This window comes from Ooceraea biroi, chromosome 6, assembly GCF_003672135.1.
Source record: "Ooceraea biroi isolate clonal line C1 chromosome 6, Obir_v5.4, whole genome shotgun sequence".
Taxonomy (NCBI): domain Eukaryota; kingdom Metazoa; phylum Arthropoda; class Insecta; order Hymenoptera; family Formicidae; genus Ooceraea; species Ooceraea biroi.
In genome coordinates this window covers 1,898,846-1,915,655 of record NC_039511.1, presented here as the reverse complement: position 1 = coordinate 1,915,655, position 16,810 = coordinate 1,898,846, and the positions used below count along the sequence as shown (strand labels likewise).

General features: G+C 43.0%; 1 protein-coding gene across 8 annotated transcripts in view; it reads right to left on the bottom strand.

Moving 5' to 3' along the window:
• Window positions 1–1,534: 1,534 nt before the first annotated feature.
• The window catches only part of LOC105276416, a 34,850-nt gene continuing 19,574 nt past the window's right edge, over window positions 1,535–16,810 (bottom strand). For 4 of the 8 annotated variants that reach the window (XM_020030713.2, XM_020030717.2, XM_011334003.3 and 1 more), the window contains 18 exons: window positions 16,632–16,777; window positions 16,141–16,408; window positions 15,365–15,508; window positions 14,936–15,118; window positions 13,563–13,838; window positions 13,293–13,463; window positions 12,875–13,061; window positions 11,474–11,740; window positions 10,953–11,236; window positions 10,673–10,867; window positions 10,383–10,491; window positions 9,663–9,842; window positions 9,466–9,584; window positions 9,209–9,385; window positions 8,929–9,116; window positions 8,447–8,832; window positions 8,039–8,260; window positions 1,535–7,722 (listed from right to left, as the gene is read on the bottom strand). In XM_020030713.2, the coding sequence (XP_019886272.1) occupies window positions 7,544–7,722; window positions 8,039–8,260; window positions 8,447–8,832; window positions 8,929–9,116; window positions 9,209–9,385; window positions 9,466–9,584; window positions 9,663–9,842; window positions 10,383–10,491; window positions 10,673–10,867; window positions 10,953–11,236; window positions 11,474–11,740; window positions 12,875–13,061; window positions 13,293–13,463; window positions 13,563–13,838; window positions 14,936–15,118; window positions 15,365–15,508; window positions 16,141–16,408; window positions 16,632–16,777 (3,681 nt within the window). In that variant the 3' untranslated portion in view covers window positions 1,535–7,543. The remainder of the gene's footprint in view (window positions 7,723–8,038; window positions 8,261–8,446; window positions 8,833–8,928; window positions 9,117–9,208; window positions 9,386–9,465; window positions 9,585–9,662; window positions 9,843–10,382; window positions 10,492–10,672; window positions 10,868–10,952; window positions 11,237–11,473; window positions 11,741–12,874; window positions 13,062–13,292; window positions 13,464–13,562; window positions 13,839–14,935; window positions 15,119–15,364; window positions 15,509–16,140; window positions 16,409–16,631; window positions 16,778–16,810) is intronic. The other 4 variants (XM_011334004.3, XM_020030715.2, XM_020030714.2 and 1 more) reach the window with 3 other exon arrangements.

The window sequence follows — 16,810 nt, the reverse complement described above, 5'->3', positions numbered from 1 at the left end:
CTTGTTCTCCCCTGGAAAGACTTATTACATTGTTACACGCAATCTCATTTTCGTTTCGAACATCAGCCCAACCCTTCCCACGATTATACCCCCGACCAATATTTCTCTCTCACTCTTTCTCTCTCTCATTCTCTCGCTCTTTTTCTCTCTCTTTCTCTCCCTCTCTCTCATTCTCTCGCTCTTTCTCTCCCTCTCTCTCTCTCTCTCTCTTAAATATCCTATATATTTATATATGTATAATAATTCTACCAACCCCGTATATATCTCTCTTTCAGCCCCTTCGACGTCCCCTTAATCTCTTTTTCTCCCTCGATATAGTATTCTCGGTGTGTCCCCAATAAATACCGAAGGTATCGCCCTAATCATATACCCCCAAATATTACTATGTTCAACGGTAGCGATAAAGTTTATATATATATATATCAATAAAATTTCTGGAAGAATGTCAATAATCATACAATAGACGATCAATCGTTCGACGATCCACTGCATACCCGGGAGGGGGGCGAAAAATATGAAACTTGGTACTAGGCCAACTATTGGGATACGTCTCCGAGCTAGAGTGTCTCGACCCTGTTCGATTTTTCCCTCCCCGCTTCGATTTATTATCGAGGTGAGTGCGTAAATGGGGTGAGTCGTTAAAAATCTAGCGATTACGTTCGTCGCTTCCCGTATATCACTTTTCTATGTTTAACACATTTGTTTCGAGCGAAGTGATTTGTTTTTTAAATAAATTTCCGGTGTTGATTCGCGCATTGTGCTCTTGATGACACTCTTGAAGATTTTATCGAACTGTTTGCGTCATGGAGAGTGATGAACATGCAAATCTAACGTTTCACGTGCGATTTTGAAAACAACTTTCTTATGAAATGAACTTTCACCTTCGTTCCGTAATACATATTGTGTTTTTACATTTTTTTGAGAGATTTCTCAAGTCTCAAGTGAAGAGATAAGCATAAAGATACGGGGCGCATACTATCTACTAAGCTCGATTAATCTTACCTAGACAACATCTGGCCGATAAGAAGACTGTGACAAAGCACTTCCCGATGTATGTATCTATATGTCGATTATAGATACAAGGAAAGCGCCTGCACTCCAGATGTAGCGAAAAACGTGAATAACACTCTACATTGTTCTCTGGATAATCACGAAACTGTATTTTATAAGGAATTTTTCACGTTTACGTAATGTGAAGGTAAATCGATTCCATAGTTAAATTTGGAAACTACCGATAGTTTTACAACGTAATCACCGTTATGAGGATAAAACCGATTCACCCCGGTTATGCATTTCCCTTCGTCTCCCTCATCCGAATCGTCCACGTGGTTCCCTCTCTTGACAGAAAGATACGGGGGTCGAGGAGAAAAAGAAACATCGACTCTCGCTCGGAGGCGCGCCTCGACAGAATTTATACAATAAAATTTATATATAGTAGACAATGCAATAATTCGAGCAACAGAAAGTCCTCCGTAAATTCTTAAATCTGCACGTGTGTTTCATCGCCTATAATAATTAGTAAGTAGGTATCTTATTTTTTTTTTCGCTGTCAGATCTTAACCGATGCCTTATTAGATATATTTTCTGTGGTTTGAGTCTGTACGTGTATTTGTGTGTGTGTATATGTGTGTATGTGTTTTGTGCGCACGCACGATTGCACGTGATTTTATCTGTGTGTCGTGTGTCTATTGCAGTTCCCGCCATCCTCTCTAATGCGCGATGATTTTGCAAAGAGGACAATTAAAATCAAGTTCTAAAGTTGTCAAAATGTCTGTCTCACTTGTTTCTCAGACAGCGCATCGACTCAATGCACAGCAGTTTGTATTTGACGATTCTCCGCTGGTTCTTTCATTTCAATAAAAAATAGCGATGATTAAAAAAGATCTTCATTTAACAAAATTAAAGAATTCGTTGCTCGGCGTAGAATAATCGCGTAAGAAAAATCGAAGTGTGAGATTGCGACGTAAATAGTCCTTAAGTAATCGAGTAATTCAGGTATTAATTTTATCTTCCGTCTGGTTCGTTAAAATTTCGTGTAATAATAAATAAAGAAATTTTTGTTTGAGCTTATCTTGTTATCGCTCGATGACGTTCGGCTGTATAGTAATACTCGGAATTCGTATATTCATTAATTAAACTTTCCTGACGTTAGATAACATCCTTTGATTGAACGAGTATTACGGATACGAATTTGCGATCGCTGATTGCTAAATTTACGCTGATAGCGATATTCCAGCAACGAATCTTCATTGTGAGTTTACCGTTCGACGAACTCTCGCACTTGAACACTTTATTATAAATCAGTCTGGTATTAATCCTACTAATTATTGCTATACGACAATTTTGGCACCACGTTCGTCACGCTTTTCCATCACGTATTCCCGATAAAGAGAGAAATGGAGCGTATTTCCGTCAAAGAAGAGAATTCCGAAGAAATCTTTTCAAGATAAAAGTGCCGTCTTCGAACGTCACGATCTTACAGTTCAATTCTCACTGATATTCTCTGATGTCTCAAAAAGAAGCCCTTCTTGCGTTGCCCTTCTTAGGATGGCAGGTCTTTGCGAAGTCGTATACTCGATTTCAAGCAGGAAAAAGAGCTTTTGTCATTCTTGGCTGCATGTGAGTTAAATCTGGCAAGCGCACTCGATCGACCTTTGAGCATGTAAGAAAGTGCAAGATCAAATCGATTCTCGTGTTCTTGACTGCTTTTATCTATCAACAATAATAGCTCTTTCATTCCCCACTGGCAGGACAGAAATAAGTTATGAAGTGAATTTTTGAAGTAAAATTAAGCGATCCGTGAATACCCATCGATTACTATAATTAAAAATTCATATTATCTAAGCTTAAATAATAAAAACGTACGTACATACGTTCGAAGAATATTGTTAGACAGAGAAAAACTTGACGCCATATGTAAATAATTTTAAAAAAATATAAAATTTCTAAAAATATTATACTGCAAATGCAACAGTCAAATGCAGGTAAATTTTACCACTTAATGCAATTTCATGAAAGGACGTGCGTATCATAGAGATATCTGTGGCTCGTAAGATCGTAAGAAATCTTTCTTAAAACACGCGCAACATATGCACGTAACGCGCGCGAAATGGAAGCAATATTACAGCGCTCGACGAAGCATTCGTAAAACTCGCGCGATTCGTGCAATCCGTCACGAAGAAAATAGGAAGGGACCGGAACCAACTATGCACACTGTACAATCAGTACTTTGTACAATTACACTCTTTGGAAACACGTAATATTAATAATTGACGCGAGTGTCAAGTCAACGCGGCTTTCGACGCAGTCCTTTCCGAGAAACATTAATGTGGAAAATTGTGCACGTTATACCGTCAAATTGACAACAATCTCGTAAACTATAAGTACTGCTCGATCGAGTCCACATTATTTTCGGATTATTCTATTTCTTCTCGTTTGGATGTCGCGCGCAACATTTGCAATCTCTCTTGTTTATAGTCTTATTATGTTACACACCGTTGCATGATATTACTTCATCGTAACGCTACCTATTCTTACAATGTTTTATCAGCCTTTTATCAGACGTATTAAATTAAAATTCGTGCCATTTCGAATGCGAGAAACGCGCATATGTTCGAGTCACGAATCGACACTACGAACGGTAACGTTGTTAAATAAATGCATATTGGTACAATATTAAACTCTCTAAATATTCCTCTAATCGGCAACAAAATTCTTACTCCTCTGCGATCGAAAGGCGATTGTCGGTTCGAGGCCTGGAGCGAGGACTTTACGAGGACTCAGCGATCTCTCGTGGATATAATTCTAGAATACCCAAGCACATGTTTGACATTTTAACATTTATTATATATATATATCGATCTTTATTCATTCATCGGAAATTCCTCGAGGGGAAGTGCATCCTTTGTCAGCTCTTTTTTTATTGTCCTACCCGGCTGTAAATGTCCTCGCTCTCGTTCGACAGGGTCGATCCGTGACGTCATACTGCACGCGACATCCATCCTCCTCGAGCGTACGCGTCAGCGACCCTCGCTGACGCGGGGTGAAAGAATAGCCTCGGAATGCCCCCGCGATATTTCGATTCCCGGAGAATATTCTCGGGGCGATTCTCACATATTTCCAAGATCTGCTTCGAATATTCTCGGCACACCGGAATACTCCGAGAGCATCCGCGGGAACGAGAATCTTTCTCGGAGTACCTTGAGGACATCCCGCCCTGGAAACGTCCTCGTACACCCCCAGCAGGATGTACTCACGGCATACTATCACACGCAGAATGCTCTCGGATTATCGTTCGCAACGAGCAAATATTCTTTTTTTTTCTTTCTTTTTTCGGGGAACATTCAGCTCGCATTATCGGTATGTGTCTCGCGTGAAATCGTGCGCGCGTTCGTGTGTACGTGTGTGTGTGTGTGTGTGGTGTACGTATGCACGTGTGTATATGCATGTATATATTTTTTTATTTATATATATATATCTTTTGGTTGTAGGTATATACGTCTATGTGGATACTTTCTGTCGTCTAATTTACATGTATTAATCCCTCGATACCGTTTCTTAATTTAATCGTAATACCCATTAACAACGCGGTACGCAACACAACGTGTGCATGTATCGTGATGTTATCGTGAAAGGTTCCGGTGCCGATACCGTCGATGCTCCTCGATACCGTTCGCCGTCCCAGATCGATATACATCTTTTAATATCGAATCCGTGCGCCTCATTCTTCTAGTCTCTTCCGGTTTACATTTCACGTTATGTCTATCACGGCCTCGAAATGCATCCCGTCTCGTTACGCCGGCGCATCTCACCTCGCAGCTTCGGTCTCGAGCACTCTGACCACCCCTAGTTTCCTTTCTCACTCTCCTCCTCTCTTTCTCTCGCTCTCGCTCTCTTACACACTCTCTCGCTCGCTCAGTCACCCTCTTTTGTATCTTAAGTAACGTTAAAAATAAAGTCTGCTATATTGGCGAGATGCTCGACCCTGAAAACAGGCAAATATACGCGGCGGAACGTTTTTTTCCTTGGGGGAGGGAAAGGGGCAACCGTGGACGACGTTACAATGCAATTCAGAAACTCACCCTTTTTCTTTCGCTCTCTCTTTCTTTCTCTTTCTCTCTCACTCTCTCGCACGTAATATCCCGTATGTATAATATGTATACATATATTTTCTGTGTATATGTGTGTGTGTGTGTATATATATATATATATGTATATATATACGACGCTCTTTTCATCTTAATTGATTTCTCTTTAACCGTTAAAACTTACTCGCTACGCGCGCGAATCGCTTCTTCGATTTTGTGGTTTTTTCTTCTTAATACGCGTATTAGAGTCTCTCTCTCCGTCGGCTGCCTTCGCGTCATCCGGCGATCGTCGAATGGTGTGGTGATGCGCGTATCATGACGGTTTCATACGATAAAAAAATCGGGGGGCGATGAGGACCAGCGTAACGAGCGCGCTACGCACGAGCGCTCGGTCGCGATCGACGGTAGCTTGTCAATGACGACAATATCATTATTACATTATATACAGAGTCGATTATCCCTCCGAATATCGCGCCGCCGTCCACGCGGAAGGGATCGAGAGGATCAAAGGACGGAGCCTCGGTCACTGGCGGCTCTCGAAGGGGGACGCATCGCAAACGTCGCGTTTCGTAAACCCGACGATGTTAAGATTGACAGATTACTGGAGAAATTGCCACCGAGTGAACAAAGTGTGGAATTGATTGCGAATGAAATTAAATCGGGATTCATCGAAGAATGCTCAGCGACGTTGCACCACCTCAGCCTTGATCTTGTTCTTCTTTTGCAGAAAATAGATTGGATGGCAAAACTTATTTAGTTCACGTAAGTTTCGAAAAATACGTACGTTTAAAGATTTGTTGTAAGTATAATATATTTGAAGATTGTTTGCGATTTTCCATAACATTAGTTGCAGTAATTAGATGGTGCAATCGCGACTGCACTTCCTTGTGTTCTCCATATTTAGAATTAATCAAGAAAAAACGGAGAGAATTTTAAATGAACTTGAAACGAAGGAACTTGTACTGATTACTAACTGAGTACCTCGAAATGCAAATTCTCCATGATTCTAATAAATCTTTCGCTACTGCAAATGGATGACGCAAGGGTCGGCTATGTACGAACGAGCGATTGTTCGCCATTCGTTTCGGAACCAGCGGTCTGCTTAGCGTCACCTTGGTCTTCCATGTTTTCAAGATTGTCCTCGTTATCGATTGTCAGAAACCAAAACTACCTTTATCCAGCGTCAGCAATAAATTCTGGTTTATTACATAATAAAAACAAAGCTGATAACCGAAACCAGCACAGACGTTAAACAGGGAACGATTGATATCGAATGTCTCTCTTTACCTACTAATTTGGAAGAGTCTGTGATGAACTTGGACATTAGTCACGAAAGACTCGGACTGTTTAACTGTAAGTCACGATTACGAACGAGTCCGGCACTGACGGAGAAAGCAGCGCGCGTTTACGCAATGTCCAGCTGATTCAGCTGCTTTCTGCACGAACGATCTCAACCGAGATGAGTGTTCTTGAGATAACGCTCGTAATCACACACGGTTTTCACAGTGACGATCGAAGTTTCAGGTAAACAACGAGTGCTTCGTAATCCGAAAGCACGTCCAAGTCCCGGCATTCGCAAGAGTGCCTCATTAGATATAATTTACGAACCCTGCGACGTCGACGTCTCTTGGTTTGACGTCCGGTATCACTGGAGAATCTCGCGACATATATATACATATATATATATAATCTACAATTATGTATATATATAATCTACACATATAATCTACAATTATATATCTACATATATAATCTACAATTGATCTTGTCGTTTAATCGTTCCGTGTTTAATCGTTCTGTTCTCTCGTGGACGTGTCAAATTATATTGACATTAAGGCATAAAAGGTGTGAAAAATGATGTTTAAAAAATGTGAACGTAATTGCCGAGTTAAGTGACATCAACATCACTTTCTCTCACACATTTTCTCTTGTCTTTTCATGATCGATGGGTGCTAAAATCAATTTGAAAAGTACTATTCTTTAATATCATTTTGACTGTTGTAAACGTAGTTTTTCCGGTCAGATTTTACCATAACGAAAGATTTAAGCAATACTGAAAGAACGTGATGCTAAAGTACATCAAACAGTATCATGCACAAAGAGAGAAGAGTTCGATTCGATTCTCCAGAGCGACGTGGAAGCCCGATCGAGCATCTCGCTGTTTCTCACGCAAACGTACACACACGTACACACAAAACAGCGCAACTCCAGCCGGAAAGCGGAAACGAGGAAGAGAGCGCAGAGGGAGAAAGTGCAGTCTTCGTGAACTTCCACGTGGACGGCGGACGCGTCTCTCTCGCGTATCTCGGTATCGTGTGACAATCGCAATACTCGGACAATTATCTCTGTGTGCAACGCTGGTGGGTGGTTGTAGTGGTGTGGTGGTGGTGTTTAATGGTGACGGTGGAACTTAACAGTATTATCTCGTTAGCGAGTCAGCCTCGATATTATCCAACTTAAACGTGATTATTAAAGTTAGGTTGTTGAGCACAATTGTTGATTTCTATCAAAGACTTTCGGGAGGCGCTGTGGCTCGAGCTCATGTCCGCGAACTCGCCGGCCGACTTACCCTTGCGCGGCAACGTGGTGGCCTCCCCCAGCGAGGGTAGCTCCCGTGGCTTCCAGATCGGCGAACCTGCAGATACAGGTTCGCGATAAATTACTTGCTGATCTGCTTTCTGATATATAACTTGTCAAGGAAGAAAATTTAACTTCGGAAATTTCGAAGAAACAAAGTCGAGAAGATTAATCAAGAAATTTAATCAAGAAACGAGAATTAATATAGCTGCAAAATATTATTAATTACTTATCACTATTATCGCTATTATTGCTATTATTATCGTTATCGTTGAGAAAGATTTCGTTTAATAAATGATAAAGTAGCCGTGATGTAAGTATCGTGATAAACCGCATTAGACGTGTATAGAAATATCGATAACCGATAGACTTACCAAGTTCTTTGACGGTAATGGGCTGGTAATTCTCGGGCTGATGGGAGGACTGGATCAATCTAGCTTGGCTGCCAGTGCTTCCCGCCGAGATGGTCGACGTGGTACTCAGCGTCAGATGATTAGGTGTGCGACCGAGATTCGTCTTCTTCTCGCCTAAAAAAGCCTGCGAGTCCTCTTCTCCTTCCGACTTCGTCCCAGAATCCATCTCGACTTTCACCTCGCCTGAACATCGCAAAATCATAATTTATTAATGATGTAATAATCGAATCACCTGCATTCTTCATCCTCATAATATTAATTAACAAATCAATAAAAAGTATTACAGTTTACGTATTAAAATTATTTTTGAGAAGAAATCTTGCTAGAAGGCTAAAATTAATTCTTAAGCAAGCGGGGGCTTCGTCTTACCGGAAGTGTCGCTTATGGTTTTGCTCCTGGAGCGAAACGTTTGCTGTTGGACCGGCGCATCTTCCTGGTCCTTGTCCTCCGAGCTCTCATGCTCCACCGGATGCTGCTTGGACTGGCTGTATTTGCGCTTGTGCGAAGCACTGGCAAGCAGCTGCTGCTTCATCGCCTTCTTCGAGAGCGTGCCCGTTATGGCCGCGGCACCGTTTCCGTTCTGGCCCGGGCCGGACTGCTGCTTATCATATTTCTCCACGTGGCCGGCCGACATGCGCGGTGCCAACGATATCTGGCTCATGTGTTGCTTCGTCGAGGGAATGCTCATGTTCCTCACCGACTCCCGGATGATCTGCCGGATTGTCTTCAGGAATGCATTGCGAAATTCCGTCGTGCTGCAAGCGCAAATTTAAGGTATGTATGTAAAAATCGACGAAACATTTAAATAAATATATCATAGATGTTAATTGTAGTGTTGAGTTGATAGATACCTATTGGAGAGCACGTATACTTTTTCCGATCTCCTCTGTAATTGACTTCTTAAATGAATCAATTCCCACAGGAAGTGGGACTCCATGTCCTTGGCGGAGCTCGCCCTGACCTGGACTTCCGTCACCGGGATCAGCACTTGGTAACGGATGATTTCTACCTCGCTGGAGTTAGCCTTGGTCGAAACTCCCTGCGAAAACGCAGATCGACAATCCGTTCAGTCACATTGGCAATTCGCTGCGGAGGATTCGTATAATAGAGAAACTGTTGGTCGATGCTCACCATAAGTTTCTTCTTCTGTCTCAGTCTCTCCTTGCACAGGAACACCACGGCCGTCTTGAAGACGAAGCACATCGCGTGCAACTCGAGACCCTTCTTTATCTTGCCGAGGAAGTCGGAGATGTTGAGCCACTCGATGCCGCCGTAGTACAAAAGCTCGCCTGGGCTCAGGTCAATCGGCTGGAGAAGACAAATTCGTACGTGTAATCGCATGATTCTTCTCAACGGAACTTTTCGGACGGAAGTGCCGGTCGACTCACCTGCTTGCAGGATTTTTGGTGTTGCCTGAACAGATGATCGAAAATCGCGCCGTACTCCTCGTGGATTCTCTGCATCTCATTTATGTGCTCCGCCACCTTCTCCATGCCTTTAAGCGCCTCTGCAATTAACACGATCGCAATTAAAGGCCTGATGAGTCCCCCGGAGCTGTTCGTTACTACGGTATCGCGATAATTACCGCTCAAGTGTTGGTGTTCTTCGCTTCGTTCGTCGGTGAGGTTCTTGAGCTGCTGGAGCAGCAGCGGATACTTGAGTATTCTCTGTATAGGTTTTATCAAGTACGATTCTAAGGTCGACGAATGTTGCTGCCGAGGATTTCTCGCTTGCAGGAACTCTTGTAGAGCTTGATTGCCCTCGTCTGAAATTATCGATTATAATTATACCGGGTAATTATTGGCAGATTGCCTCGTTCCGTCGAGTTTGTGTTTGTAATTACATCGAAATTACGTGACTTTTTTACGATGGAGAAAATCGATCCGGTCTTTGAAATTAAAAGCGCCGGTTCTATGGAAAATACCTTTGCACCGGATATCGCATTCACGAACAATCGCGGTAATGACTTGATTCAGCATCTTAAATGAATCTTGAAGAACGAGATAAAATTTTGATAGAGGAAGAGAGAGATAATGCGCGGGTAATCCGCAGAGGAAATGCAATTTTAATGGCGTAATTTCTATCGGTGGCCGCAAAAATGTCACCCACGCGCGGGAAGTTAATATGAATAATAAACCGGAGAACTTTCCGGGGACAACATATTTATAGAGAGTAACGACAGTGGTTGAACGGTTTATTCCTGTCGAATGAATTATCGATCGCGAAGGATCAGGCCTTGTTGACGCGGACGAAGAGCGAACGAAGGTCGTCTCTCGCGAAAAAGGTACTTTAAGTGGAAACTTACTTGGATGTAAAACTTTCTGAGCCTTCGAGTGACTGGCGCAAAACGAGCTGTATAGCTTGAAGTGATTTACGTAATATAAGAAGGCACTTCCAATGGAAAACAGGACTCCCTGCAACAGCCGTGAGAAGTGCAACATGAATTTCAGTCGAGGAACTATTATTATGTTCGGAGATATAGTTTATCAGTTTTCGATATCGATGATATAAATAAACTATTAAAATAATGGCGTATAGAAAGTGTTCATTTATTCTGAAGAATAATGCTAGAGGAGCGTAACAAAATGTGCGCACCTTAAATTGACTCGGATGGTCAAAGTTGTTGAAATCGGCCTCCATCTCGATGGCGTGATCGAGATTCTGCAGGAACTGTCGTTGAAACGTGACGATCTCCTGAATATTACCAAACAACGCGTTGATCTCCGCGTTCGACAGGAAAGTCTCGCGTTTAAGGGGTTCCAAGTAGTTCTCCAGCAAATTATTTAAATTCTGGATACGCAGAAAGAAATCATTGTCTAATCTCCATCACTTATAAGCAGTTAATCTTTGTCCGGTACAAAATCGTGGATACTACCTTTACGTAAGTCCGTTCAGTCTCAATCAGTTCTAAAATCACTTTCTTCAGCTTCTCAGCGTCGCTAAGTTGTCGGCTCGGCGTGGCGAGGGCCTGCGAGTGGGAACTGACGACGCTCCCGGTGGGACTCGACTTCCTGGTCTCACCCGGCGATCGGCAGATCCCGGTCACTTGCTCGGCAGTCTTCAGAAGATTCTCGATCTCGAAGGAGTTTGTGCGCGAGGTCTGCTTGCTGCTCTCCATGAGACCTCCCGCCGTGCACTCCTGCATAATGTTCTCCTTGCCTGCGCAACACCATAAATTTTCAATGTTCATTTATTATAACAGTTACATTAGTTTTATGCCTAAAAAAATCGGTTCTGCGTTTCGATTCAAGATTTAGCTTCAAGATCGGCGCGTGTTTCCTTCATTATCTATTTTTACCGGTTCATCCGCGCCTTATTAACTTAATAAACCCGTTCCGAGAAGTAGAACGTCATCCTTAATAGCGCATCCTCGAAGGGCAGAGCAAAACGACTCACTCCATCCGGGTGCCGGCACAATCAGGCCAGAGATCATTTCCTCGCTGATGACCGGCGGATCGGTGGGCGGCGGCGGGCAGACCAGGCTCTCGATTATGTCGTCGGTGACTCGCATAATGCCCGTGAGATCCGGTGGCTCGGTCCTGGAGGATCGCATCATCATGCAGAGACCCACCTCCTCCTGCAGGACGCTCTCCAAGTACATCATATCCAGATCACTCACGATGGCGCCGTTGATCACCATAATCTCGTCGCCCTTAATGATTCCTGAAAGAAAGAGATGCCAACGAGCGTGAAGATGTGATCATGCAAGGATTTTCGCGTCGAAAGGGCGCTTTTCCCGCGGAACTCTGTGCTCGCCATTGACTTTCCTTGATAACAAATAGCATGAGAGGATAAACGCAAGCATTATCAATTGTTATTGCGGATGCGAAGAATCTTTAGGTAACCGATATTTTTATCACTGTAATCTTCGATTTAGCGTCAATAACGTTGATAGAGTCGTAAAACTTAATCAGCGTGATCACGATTACTGTCTCTCGAGCAGCGCTTAACGTTAACTTGAAACTAACATCCATCGCATCTTCCTCCGATGCTGCCCCGAAGACGATCAACCGCTCAGCTCGGTATCTTTCACGACTATAATAAGTTGCAGCCTTTGGTCGCGCTTGACGAGTAGAACCATCAGGTAAATTTAGACTTCGGGCGCGAAAAGGCGGCGCTAAATGTCATGCTGATTCGTTCGCGCCTGCGGCCCTAAGGCCATCCCACCTCCCGGTGTACATATATAATATGTATTTTTATTATATTGACGCATATATATTTCTTTTTATACGCGCATTACGCGTGGCTCATTTAACCGCAAGCGTGAGACTTTGCTCAACGAGTGAGCGACCAGGCGCGGAAAATCGATGATTTTTCAATGGTGTCCTTGCACGTCCTGCCGCCGTCACGGTCTAAAAAATTAATACGATCGGTTCTCGTCTAGTAAGTTTAGTTGTGTCTTCCAAGATCCGCGGCGGGTTAAACTGGAGATAGAGAACAACTCGCGTTTACATCTTGCTTACGTTTTTTCCTCTCTAGTGTCGTTTCATAATTATTGAATAAAACGCAACGCGTGTCAAATTTATCACAAGATAATTTCCTTTTAGATTACTTAATTAGAAAATTAATGAATTTTATGATTAGTAGAAAATATTATTCTAAAACGAGCACGTGATCAATCAATGGAGAATTAATGGCAGTGTAAATAACAGCGCTTAGCAATAAAAAAAACATCGGATCGTCGATAAATAAAGCGAGAAATAAAGAACCTTGTAATGATCGAAATTTTTAATCTAGCTGTGCACAAGGGACGTTTATTTTAGTTATACGTTGTCCTAGATAAGGGGATAAGCTTACCGTTTTGCATGGCGACGCTCTTGTCTTCCACTCTACTAACGTAGCAGCAGAGCTCATCTTGCCTGTCGGAGTTTTCTATGAGCTCCGCCTCCACGGAAAAGCCCCACATTTGCTCTAAAGTGTTTCTTTGCAATTCCACTTGATATAAAATCTTGGCACAGACTTCCACGATTTCGTGCGTATGCAACTGCGTGCAGCGAAACAAAGATTACGTCAATACATGATTCTCCCCACAAGAAAATACATATTTTTTCAACAATGATTCTGATCAAGACATTTAATTAATTAAAGGAGGAATGACAAATCTTTAAACCACTCTCGATTTTCATTTCTACTCTCGATGCACAATTGCCCTCTTCAAGATCAAAGATATCTTCACATTCAACATGAATCCATATCGTTTCAACATGAAGCTTACATAGGTTTCTATCATATCAGTCCTATGTGGCACAAAGTAGTTGTGGTCCTCCATATCACGGCGTTTCTTCACGCGCACGAAGTGCTCCATCGGATTAAGGTTTTTCCTGGTACACGCGCTCGCCAGGAACTCCTCCACGGTCATGGAGTCACGCAGGAACACCGAGACCAGCTGAAACAACGAACGGGAAACACCGGGTCGCGTTCGCCTTATTCTCATCGCGCCGGAAACGATCTCGTTAACGGAACCATAGAATTTCGGTCAACTCACCCGGTGTCCTGACGATCGTACCTGATTTTCCGGCACGGACACCTTCACACTCTTCTCCTCGTCCCGGGACGAGATCTGCAGCGAACGCCTGCTGGAGCCGCTGTTTGATCTCGACAGCAACGGCGGTCTCCTCTTTGTCGCACCGCGACCCGCCAACAGATTGTTCAGCAGGGATGGACTACGGGCGCAGATGAACGCGTGGAAGGACGACACCGTGAACACACCCAGCTTGTTCAGCGTCTGTTTCGTGGCGCGGGACACGTGCGTCAGTAGACTCTGGAAAAAAAGAAACGAGAATGTAGAGTGCTTGCTTGGACAAACTAAAATTTGGAAGTGCATCCTCAAGATCGAAGAATAAATCGTTCGAGTTTTAATTAGGTGCAAGTAGAATAACTCTCAAAATTACTCAGAATATCATTTCGTGATTCAATAGAATTTTTATTATCCAATTTTAATATCCAAGAAGAGGATGACGATTCCGTTCGTAAAGAATTCGCTTGAAAAATGTCGCTGGCATAAATGTCCAGCTGCTATTCTAATTGCAGACCGCGGTCATATTCAAATCGTATAATTGCAGCAATTATACGCGAGAGCGTTCATTTATTGGGTATTACCTATGGTCTGGTTCCGTCTCTCTTTCTCTTGCGCGCGCGCGCGCACACACAACGATCAATATCACGCGTTACAGTACAAACGGTACAAATTAGATGTTCGCGATGCAGATGGATCCCTAACAAATCCTGATTGCGCGCGGATTGTGTGCGGAATTTTTCAGACAATTGCAGCCGGTCGCTGCGGAATGTACAATGCAGCGAGATTGCAGCGCGCAATATTGTTTGTCGGCGAGAAATCGAGAGAGCGGTCTTTTCTCCACGCTGCGAGAGAGCTAAATAAACGCGTTCCGTCCGATTGCGATTGAAAGCAACATAATGCCGACGGGCCCCACTTCGTCACATTCGACGACGATCGGGAAAAATAGAATCAACGCCGAATTCCTTCTCGAAATGAAGCGACACTTGCGTGCAAACATGCCTGCGAGCGAATAAACTTGTAGCAATCAAACGGAATCAGATGGAAGATATTATCGATATAGAACGATATAGAATATAGATTCCGTTTTATTTTGCTGTGCGAATCTACACAAAAGTTTAGACGAAATAAAAAATTTTTCTCACAGCATTATTGAGCTAGTAATGAGTTATTGTCTGTCGTTGCAAAACGCCAATCCAACAAGCGATCTTAAAGCTTCAGAAAGATTATTTCTACACAGTAGCAATTATATTCGAGCGATGGCGAGTGATGATATCTCGTATAATTGATTTATAAAGCGTTGGTATTGCGATTGCTGTTGACGTTTCAATAAAGGTACTCACCTTCGGATTGGGCAGTTCGCCACTCTGCAGACTGGCCATGTAACACCGCAGACGGAATTGCTCGCAATGGAGCCGTTCCAGATTCTCCTCCCACTGTACTATCTGATTGTTAATTTGCTGCTTGGTATCGACGTCGGAAACCACCGATTGCTGAAGATCCGCCATGTGCTTCATCTTGTGGTCCTACAAACAGCAATTACACATCAATATCAGCCAATTGTCTTCCTTAGCAAAAGAACGTTACGTCAAACACAAATATACCCAACTAAGATCATTTAGACCGCTTTTTGGAATGGTTACAATAATAATAACAATATTTCAGCTTCTAATAGAGCAAAGCAACGTTGATAATTGATAAATTTACGACGAATGTATAATAGATCAAGTCTCGTAATACAGTTACGAGTTCAATATTCTTCTATGACGTACCGACTCGATCGCCTTGTCCAGGCGGAAGATCTCTTCTTGTAGCAGATGCAGGGTGCCGGTTTTGCCACGATGACGCGCAAACGCGGCAGCGCACGCCGAGTGAATGCTGTTCACCCAATTTTCCAGCTCAACTTGACAGGGCGCCTAAACATAATGCGATACATCACGTTTTTCTTCTCAGCACATAACGTGGATTTGAGGTAATGCTTTGATGGTGTTCTCCGGTGAACTCTCGCGAGAAGATCGATCGGCGCTTCGCGACGCGCGACGTCGCTCTTACTTCCGAGTGATTTAAAGTCGCGGCTAAAGTTTTTAAGTCGAGGCCGTCAGGCTATTAAAAGTTTACTGTTGCGTGACCGAGGAACAAGTCCGTAAGACGGAGTTAATTAAATACACCCAGTTAGCGATTCGCGTCGGGTTAATGCACTGGCGAGGACTATCAAGAGTTGGAAATCAAACCGAGTCGAAATAATCCATCGTTCCCCTCCTTTTCTAATAATCCACCGTATGCTTTGGAGCAGCACTTTTACGAGTTTAATTGGCGAATTATTTGCAGTGATATATAACTTGGAAAGTTTGGTGCACCGTAGTACGAAAACGTTGAGTTATGTCAATTCTAGAATTCTAGTTTCTCGTCATATCAAAAGTTCTCAAAAGCGCTGCTTTCAATTTATTAAAAAAAAATTATTTTAACTACCAGCTTGAAAAGACTAGAATTTTTCTGAAAAATACAGAAACTAACTGATTCATTGTCAAAATTGTCGAGATTCTTTTACCTGGAATAGATAGGCGTCCCCGAACGCGGTGCTGAGACAAAATATGTAATCCCTCTTGGGATGCTCTGGAATCGGCTGCATAATCGCTCCGTCGACAATGATCAAGTGTTTAGGTGCCGCCTCCATGGCTCTGCTCTCCTGGGAATCGCAGGGGTAGAAAAGAAGCGTGGTGCCCTTCAAGCAGACCCAGTAGCCCTTCCAGCCTCTCTTCCTAGCCAGCTCAATCTGGTGCTTTTTGCGCAGCAACCACTTCTTTACGCTGAGAAATCTAGAAATCCCAAAGAACTAACATTATTTCTACATCTTTATATTAATTTTTTATTCTATATCGCATTCAACTATTTGTCAAGTTTCAAGAGAAAAATGCGACGTAGAATATTCTTCGTGGAATGGTCTTCATGTTTATCCTAACATTATCTGAGAGGTATTTTTATAGGCTCTCAAGGCTCATTATTTTAAAAAAAAAGAAAAAACAAGCGACAACGACGTACCCTGCTTTCCGAACTGCACCGGTACAATTGAACGAAGCTGCAGCTGTGCCGGTCTGCTTTCCACGATAGGGTGAATTTATGACACTCTCACCGTCATCGTCGTCACTGACGGCGGTGGTGAGTGACATCCTATCGTCGTCCGACATCTGGAAAATACGTCAGGCTTTATCTTTCGCCAC